Source organism: Dipodomys ordii, unplaced genomic scaffold, assembly GCF_000151885.1.
Source record: "Dipodomys ordii isolate 6190 unplaced genomic scaffold, Dord_2.0 Scaffold108, whole genome shotgun sequence".
Lineage (NCBI taxonomy): Eukaryota > Metazoa > Chordata > Mammalia > Rodentia > Heteromyidae > Dipodomys > Dipodomys ordii.
The window spans coordinates 543,953-553,309 of record NW_012267324.1 but is presented as its reverse complement, the minus strand read 5'-3'; the positions used below and the strand labels follow the sequence as shown (position 1 = coordinate 553,309).

The following is a 9,357-nucleotide window of genomic DNA, read 5'->3' as shown; positions in this document are numbered from 1 at the left end:
TAAGAAGCCAGTCACGGGGCTGGGAAGGTGGCTCAGTGGTAGAGCGCTTGCCTTGCACGCCTGAGGCCCTGGGTTCAATTCCTCAGCACCACATAAGCAAAAAGAAAAAAGCCGGAAGTGGTGCTGTGGCTCAAGTGGTAGAGCGCTAGCCTTTTTTTTTGTGTGTGGGGGAGTCCAGTCGTGGGGCCTGAACTCTGTCCCTCAGCTCTTCGGTTCAAGGCTAGCGCTCTGCCACTTGAGCCTCAGCACCACTTCTGGCTTTTTTCTTTTTGTTTATGTGGTGCTGAGGAATCGAACCCAGGGCCTCATGCATGCAAGGCAAGCGCTCTACCACTGAGCCACCTTCCCAGCCCTAGCACTATCCTTGAGCTGAAGAGCTGAGGGACAGCATCCAGGCCCAGAGTTCAGGCCTCACGACCGGACCCAAAAAAAAAAAAAAAAAGAGCTGAGGGACAACGCCCAAGTCCAGAGTTCAAGCCCCACAACCGACCAAAAAAAAAGCTCAGGGACAGTGCCCAGGCCCTAAGTTCAAGCCCCAGGACTGGCACAATAAAAGGTTCCCAGATTGATTAGCTAATCTGCATTTGCCTCAATGGGGCTAGAACAAAAAACTTTGCTGAAAGCCTGGTGCCAGTGGCTCCGTCAGGCCTGTCCTGCTAGTTACTCAAGAGGCTGAGATCTGAGGATTGTATTACAAAACTGGCCCGGGCAGGCAAATCCATGAGACTCAACATCAGTGAACCAGCAAAAAGCTGGAAGTGAATCTAGCTCAAGTGGTAGAATACCAGTCTTGAGTAGAAAAGCTTAGAGACCAGTGCTCAAGCTCTGAGATCAAGCCTCAGGACTGGCTCAAGCGCATACTTACCCACACACACAGGCTTATGGGTCCTCAGCTTCCAGTCACCTTGAAGTCACCTTGGAATTCAGGAAGGGGAGGACTGAGAATAAGGACCAACAAATAAAGTCCACCTGCCCCCTGGCCAGGAGGACTTTCTTATGCTGATGAAGCCCCACCTAGCTAATCCAGAGATACTCAACAAAACCTGGCCACTCCTGCGACTATCAAACCTACTTTAATTTGACCTTTCACCCCTACCTAGCCTCAATTCTTCCACTAGTTAAAACCTAAAGCTGCCTGGAGCCAGTGGCTCACATCTGTAATACTAGCTACTCAGGAGACTGAGATCTGAGGATCGCAGTTCAAAGCTAGCCGGGGCAGGAAAGTCCATGAAACTGGAAATGGTGCTGTGGCTCAAAGTTGCTGGTCAGAGTGCCCAGGCCCAGAGTTCAAGCTCCACAACCGACAAAAAAACTAAAGCCGTCAGATCGCAGAAAAGAATAGTTAATGAAATTAATTTGAATAAACAAAAACCAAAACAAAGCTAGCTTGGCGCGGGTGGCTCAGAAGGCTGAGATCTGAGGCTCATGCTTCAAAGCCAGCCCAGCAGTAATTCCGCGAGATCCTGATCTCCAGTCAAGCAGCCCAAAGAGCTGGGAGTGAAGCTGTGGCTCAAGTGGTGGAGTACCTGGCTTGGGGAAAGCTGCCCAGGCCCCGAGTTCATAGCCCAGTTACTGGAGGTCCCTGCATATACTTGGACTGAAATGTGTATTTTTCCTATTTCCAGAGTCTGCAGGTGCCGTGTTTCTAAAATCTGTTTCTCTGCATTTTCATCATTACTTGTCTCTTCATTTGGTATGTTGAGAAAAGAAGCTGGACCGAGCATACTGGGCCTCCTAGAATTGGACCCCAACTCAGAACCTCAAAGATCAGCAGAAGTTAGATTTTATCTGTTCTGGTGAATCCCACTGGAGGAAGCAGTGAGCAACATGAACTCTGCCTAGAGCAAGCTATTTTTTTTTTTTTTTTGGTCAGTCACGGTGCTTGAACTCCGGGTCTGGGCGCTGTCCCTGAACTCTTCAGCTTAAAGGAAGCGCTCTACCTCTTGAGCCACAGAGCCACTTCCGGTTTGTAGGTGGTTAATTGGAGATAAGAGACTCAGGGACTTTCCTGCCTGAGCTGTCTTTGAACCTCGATCCTCAGATCTCAGCCTCCTCAGTACCTAGGATTATAGGCCTGAGCCACCGTACCCAACTACACTGCTTTTTGTTTTTTTTTTGGTCGGCCATGGGGCTTGAACTCTGGGCTTGGGCGCTGTCCCTCAGCTCTTCAGCTCAAGGCCAGCACTCTACCCCTTGAGCTACAGCGCCACTTCCATTTTTTCTAGTGGTTATTGGAGATAGGAGGCTCACGGTCTCTCCTGCCCGGCCTGGCTTTGAACCGCGATCACCATGATCCTCAGATCTCAGCCTCCTGAGTAGCTAGGATTACAAGCATAAGCCACCAGTGCCCGGCTTTTTAGCTACACTGTTTTAAAAAAAAAAAAAAAACCTGGGGCTGGGAAGGTGTCTCAGTGGTAGAGTGCTTGCCTTGCATGCATGAGGCCCTGGGTTCGATTCCTCAGCACCACATAAGCAAAAAGAAAAAAGCTGGAAGTGGCGGTGTGGCTTAAGGGGTAGAGTGCTAGCCTTGAGCTGAAGAGCTGAGGGACAGCGCCCAGGCCCAGAGTTCAGGCCCCATGACTGGACCCCCCAAAAAAAACCCAAAAAAACCCAGAAACCTAAAAGACACGGTCTCCAAATTACAGTTTGAAGCAAAAAATAATTAGTTAGCAGGCTGGGAATGTGACTCAGTGGTAGAGTGCTTGCCTAGCATGCATGAAGCCCTAGGTTTGATTCCTCAGTACCACATACATAGAAAAAGTGGCGCTGTGGCTCAAGTGGTAGAGTGCTAGCCTTGAGCACAGAGAGGCTCAAGGACAATGCCTAGGCCTGGAGTTCAAGCTCCAGATCTGGCAAAAAATCAACCAAACAGGGCTGGGAAGGCGGCTCAGTGGGAGAGCGCTGGCCTTGCATACATGAGGCCCAGGGTTCAATTCCTAGGCAACATATAAGTAGAAAAAGCTGGAAGTGGTGCTGTGACTCAAGTGGTAGAGCGCTAGCCTTGAGCAGAAGAGTTGAGGGACAGCAAACATTCCGGAAGCTTGAGTCCTGTGCTGTGATCACCCTCCTGGAGAAGCAGCACTACACACAAAACCTTCCTTTACCATCTTCCTGAGCTACTTTGGAAGTCTGAGATCCAGAGTACCGTGAGTCAGACCGAGTCTGGGGAAATTTTTCCGTGATAAACTTTATCTCCATGGAGCTATCAATAAACTGGAAATGGAGCCCATGCTCGAGATTTAGGGACAGTTTCCAGCCAAAAATTTCAAAGACAACACACCCAGGTTCAAGTGCCCGTACCTGTAGAAAAACAAGCAATGATGACTGACGTAGGACTTTATTCACTTCTGGACTTACTCAATGTGGACAATCAGTCCGAAAGTGTATGCAAAAAGCAACTTCGGAGTGGGTGTGTACGTGTGTGTGTGCTGGTCTTGTGTGGCTTGAACTCAGGGCCGCCTGAGCGCTGTCCCAAAGCTTTTCACTCAAGGCTGGTGTTCTACCACTTGAGCCACAGCTCCACTTCCAACCTTTTCGTGATTAATTGGAGCTAGAGTTCCCTGTGCAGGCTGGCTTTGAACTAGAAGCCTCCAGATCTCAGCTTCCCCAGTAGCTGGTATTTGCAGGCGTTGTGGTGTCCCAGAGGCCCCCCTCTCCTTTCTTGGGGGTCAGTGATCCTCATACTCCAGTGGACAGTGTGGTATCCGGGCACAGGCAAACAAGGATGAAGACACCAGCATGTCCCAGGGAAGGGCTTCAGTGACCAGAGGCCTTGGAAGCCAACATTGGGGGCCTCGATCCTGCCACAGCTCCCATGCCAGCATTTTGGTCTGCACCCTGACACACACACACAGCCCCACATCTCACCACCTCCTGGTTCCAGTGCCAGGATTCCCCTAGGATCCCATACATAGGCCCCTGAAGCCTGAGAGTCTGCACAGTGGGGGACAAACACTTGGCACCCTAACATCTAGGACAAGAAGGATCCCATCGGGGAGCCGCCCAATGGGAAGAAAGAGCCACAGCACAGACCCCACGCCCACCTCCCAGTCATCTTGGTTGGACAGTGTTAGTAGAAGCTTCTGATTGGGCAGCATTCTTACAGATGAAGCTCCTGATTGGACGGCTTAACTGACTGGCAAGAATTCCTGATTGGACAGAAGGCCAACTATCTCCCGCTTTTAATTGGATGGCTCCTGAAGGAAGGGCGTTGATGATTGGATGGCGGCCCTGACTGGATGGCTCCGGAGGGTGGCAGGGCTTTTGGTGGTGGTGATCTCTCTTGGGAGTCTGGCCTGCGGTTTGAAATCAGGGCCTGGGTGCAGCCCCTGACCTTTCCCCTCAAGGATGGAGCTCTACCACTTGAGCCACAGCCCCACTTCTCAGATCTGTCTCCTGAGTAGCTGGGATGACAGGGTTTAGCCACCAGCTCCCGGATTAGTCCCTGTGTCCTCATTAGATGTCCTTTCTAGGCTTGCTTTCGACTTCCCTGTTCTGATCCCCAAAGACAGATTTATGTTCATTCCTCCAGGGAGTCACACAGAAGGGGAAACTTGTTACATTTAATAGCAATCAATGGCCCATAACAAGCCCACTGAAATTCATCAAGACTTTGTCAGAGGGCTGGGAAGGTGGCTCAGTGGTAGAGCGCTTGCCTTGCATGCATGAGGCCCTGGGTTCAATCTCTCAGTACCACATAAGCAGAAAAGGCCAGAAGTGGCGCTGTGGCTCCAGTGGTAGAGCGCTAGCCTTGAACTGAAGAGCTGAAGGACAGCGCCCAGGTCCTGAGTTCAGGCCTCATGACCAACAAAAAAAAAAAATTGTCAGAAATTGTTTAATTCCTTTCATCTCATTTGACCAGAGGCAGGGATTTGTGGTCCAGCATGAAGCACAAATCATTTTTAAGATGAAGGCTATAAGAATAGCACAGAGAGCCGGGCGCTGGTGGCTCACGCCTGTAATCCTAGCTACTCAGGAGGCTGAGATCTGAGGATTGCGGTTCAAAGCCAGCCCGGGCAAGAGAGACTGTGAGACTCCTATCTCCAATAAACCACCAGAAAACCGGAAGTGGCGCTGTAGCTCAAGTGGTAGAGCGCTTGCCTTGAGCTGAAGAGCTGAGGGACAGCGCCCAGGCCCAGAGTTCAAGCCCATGACCATATGCCCCCACCCCAAAAAACAACAACAACAAAAAAACCCCCAACAGAATATGTCCTTTGTGTCATTGTGTCTGTGTCCCCTGTAGTGAGGATTTTAGCATCTGGCCTTCCGAGTTATAGAAAGACAACATTAAATAAAACAGGGCTCAACTTCTTGGCATGTTTTTGTTTTGTGGGAAATAAATCGTCTGTGTGATGAAATTACCTCAGATTTCTCTTCCTTGTTTTGGAGGCATTTGGAACATTCTTATCTCCTTGTATTCCTCCTACATTATAGACCAAAAAGAGAAAAATTATGAATTATCCTACTTCACAGGAAAAATACTACCAGGCCTGTTAAAAATCACCAAATCAGCCGAGTGCTGGTGCCTCCCGCCTGTCATCCGAGCTACTCAGGAGGCTGAGATCTGAGGATTGCAGTTCAAACCCAGCCTGGGCAGGAAAGTCCATGAAACTCTTATCTCCAATAAATAAACCACCAGGAAAGGAGAAGTAGTGCTAGACTTGAGCTGAAGAGCTGCGGGACAGCACCCAGGCCTAGAGTTCAAGCCCCAGGACCACCACCACCTACAACAACAAAAAGACCAAATCACCCTCGCTGTCCCTCAGCTTTCTAGCTCAAGGTGAGCACTCTACCACTTGAGCCACAGGCCACTTCTGTTTTTTCTGGTGGTTCATTGTCAGTAAGAGTCTCACAGACTTTCCTGTCTGGGCTGGCTTTGAACCAGGACCTCAGATCTCAGCCTCTTGAGTACCTGGGATGACAGGCGTGAGCTCTGGGCCCCCTTGTTGAATTCATGTGCATACACGCCCCGCCTTGGCAAGCAGGAAGCCCTAGTTTTCTCGTTGATCGAGTAGGAGCAAGACTTCACCTTCACCCACGCAGGCCAGGCTCCAGAGCGCGTCCAGCATCACCTCCCTGTAGAGATTCTTCTGGGAAGGATCCAGGAGAGTCCATTCCTCTTCAGTGAAGGTCATGGCCACGTCCTCTAAGGTCACACAGTCCTGGAACCACACAGCAGGTCAGGGAAGCCAGGTGCTGGTGGCACCGCCACCCACCTCCGATCCTAGCTGCTCAGGAGGCTGAGAAGTGAGGATCGATTGTGGTTCAAAGCCAGCCGGGGCAGACTTTTTTCTTTTTTGGTTGGTCATGGGGCTTGAGCTCTGGGCCTGGGTGCTTTCCCTAAGCTCTTCAGCTCAAGGGGAGCACTCTACCCCTTGAGCCACAGCGCCACTTCTGGTTTTCTAGTGGTTTATTGGAGATAAGAGTCTCATGGACTTTCCTACTTGGGCTGGCTTTGAACTGTGATGCTCAGATCTCAGCCTCCTGAGTAGCTAGGATTACAGGCATGAGCCACCACTGGTGCCTGGCTTCATCTTTACTTTCGAGAGTGGAAATTAGCTACATAACAAACAAGCCATGGGTAAACATAAAACTTACGTTTAGCTGGGTTCTGGTGGCTCACTCCTGTAATCCTAGCTACTCAGGAGACTGAGATCTGAGGATCACAGTTCACAGCCAGCCCAGGCAGATAAGTCTGTAAGACTCCTGTCTCCAATTAACCATCAGAAAACCAGAAGTGGTGCTGTGGCTCAAGGGGTAGAGCGCTCTCCTTGAGCTGAAGAGCGCAAGGATAGCTCCCTAGCCCCACGACCGACCAAAAAAAAAAACCAAAGTTGGGGCTGGGAAGGTGGCTAAGTGGTAGAGCGCTTGCCTTGCATGCATGAGGCCCTGGGTTTGATTCCTCAGCACCACATAAGCAAAAAGAAAAAAAGCCGGAAGTAGACCTGTGGCTCAAGTGGTCTAGTGCTAGCCTTGAGCTGAAGAGCTGAGGGACAGCGCTCAGGCCCAGAGTTCAGGCCCCACGACCGGACCCAAAAACAAAAAACCAAACTTTTCTTCCAAATGGTACAATCTTGGAGCATTTTATTTTTTTTTAATATTTTTCTGTTTGAGTTGTTGGTTGGGGTTTGATCAGTGCCTGAGCTTTTACTAAAGGCTAGTGAGTTGCCACTTGGAGCCCCAGCTCTCCTCCTGGAGCATTTTATATAAATCAATTCATAACAGACTTTTCACAGGACTGATGCTCAGTCATTCATCTCCATCACAATTTTTTTTGACAGGTTGAAAAGTATGTTTCACAAACAAGATTTTGAACCAATGTCCAAGGCTCATTTTCATGTGTCACTGGGGGTACCCGTCCCGTCCTGGGGCTTGAACTCAGGGCCTAGGGCTGGATCCCCCTTGGTTTGCTCACTCAAGGCGGATACTCATCAATTAACCCACAACTCTGAGAGAAGAGTCTCAGATTTCAGCCTCCCGAGTAACTAGGATTATAGTTACAAACCACCTGTGCCCAGGTGGTTTGGGGGGACAGTTGAAATCTTTTGAACCTCTTCTGCTCCCTTCTTTCTTCCCCTAGCACGCACTTTTATGTCTGTGAATTCAGTTGAGAGGCAGCTAGTCTTCTCCTTGAATGCTTCGAGTATCTCATGCTGTTAAGTGAGGCCGTTCACCCATCCTACTCTGTGGAATTCTTGCGCGTGTGGCTCTTTTCATGCCTCTGGAGGGACCCATAGTAGGGGTAGGACTTCCCACACAGCTTGCACACGTAGGGCTTCTCGCCCGTGTGAATCTGCTTGTGCCTTCGAAAATTGCTCAGGGAAGAAAAGGCTTTGCCACACTGTTCACACATGTAGGGCTTGTCCCCCGTGTGGATCCTCTCGTGACACTGCAAGGAGCTGTGGCCTACGAAGCCCTTGCCACACTGCTTGCACATGAACGGCTTCTCGCCGGTGTGAATGCGCTCGTGGATGCGGAAGGAACTGGAGGAGATGAAGCCCTTCCCGCAGTGTGTGCACACGTAGGGCTTCTCCCCGGTGTGGATCATGCTGTGCCTGCGGATGGAGCTGGTGCAGGGGAAGGCTTTCCCACACTGCGTGCACACGTAGGGCTTCTTCCCCGTGTGCACGCTCTCGTGGTAGCGCAGGGACGTGCGGCTGGTGAATTCCTTCCCGCAGATCTTACACGCGTAGGGCCTCTCTCCAGTGTGCGTGCGGTTGTGCTGCTGATAAGAGTTGTAGTATGCAAAGGCCTTTCCACAGTGCGTGCACACGTAGGGCTTCTCGCCCGTGTGGGTCCGTTTGTGCTGCTGGAAGTTGGTGAGGTAGCTGAAGGCTTTCCCACACTGCTCACACCCATAGGGTTTCTCTCCGGTGTGAGCCCTGATGTGGCGTCGGATGCTGCTCAAGAAAGAAAAGGATTTTCCACACTCTTTGCACACGTATGGTTTGGGGCCTGTGCGGGTGCTCCCCGGAGCGGCAGCGCCGGTGGAGGGAGGGGCGGAGTCTGTCCCAGCTTGCTCAGAACCACACGCGTTCCCGCCCGTGTCAATTTTCACAAAGACTTCGATGTCGTTGGGCCTCTGGGGAGCTTTCCGGCCCGGGGTGCCTTCACCCTGCTCCTTTCTAGAGATGGCCTCTTTAGGTTTCAGATGTCTCTGTGATCTAGAAGCAGGGAGGATTCCCGAGGGCAATGGGGGGGCGGGGAGGGGGGCACCCCACGCCCCATGCCCACCTGACTTTCTCCCCAAAGTCCTTCTGAATGGAAGCTGGAGGTGCCTGAACAATTTTTCATTTTGAGGGCCATCCCCTTCGTACACGAAGAGTCTCTCAAACACCTGATCTCTGTTTGGGGAAAAAAAGAGGAAGGGGGCGCATGAGTAAGGTTTGGTTTACTAATTATTTTGTCTGTCATGGGGCTTGAGTGCAGCGCTCTACCACTTGAGCCACAGTGTCACTTGTGGTTTTCTGGTGGTTCACTAGAGATGGAGTCTCACGGACTTTGCTGCCCGGGCTGGCTTTGAACCGTGATCCTCAGATCTCAGCCTCCTGAGTAGCTAGGATGACAGGCGTGATCCACCGGTGCCCAGCTTTATCTACATTTTACACTCAGAATTTGGAAGTTAATTTTGCACATTTTAATCAGTTTGTGCAGGGAAGAAAGTTTATACAAACTGAGCAATCAGTATATGTCTTTTGGGGCTGGGAAGGTGGCTCAGTGGTAGAGCGCTTGCCTTGCATGCATGAGGCCCTGGGTTTGATGCCTCAGCACCACATAAGCAAAAAGAAAAAAGCCAGAAGTGGCGCTGTGGCTCAAGTGGTAGAGTGCTAGCCTTGAGCTGAAGAGCTGAGGGACAGC

General features: G+C 50.9%; 1 protein-coding gene across 1 annotated transcript in view; it reads right to left on the bottom strand.

The window, feature by feature from the left end:
* LOC105994656 (zinc finger protein 558-like) overlaps positions 1–6,134 on the bottom strand; it is a 22,951-nt gene extending 16,817 nt beyond the window's left edge. The window contains exon 1 of the mRNA XM_013028286.1: positions 6,039–6,134. Within this exon, the coding sequence (XP_012883740.1) occupies positions 6,039–6,134 (96 nt within the window). The remainder of the gene's footprint in view (positions 1–6,038) is intronic.
* Between the last annotated feature and the right edge of the window lie 3,223 nt (positions 6,135–9,357).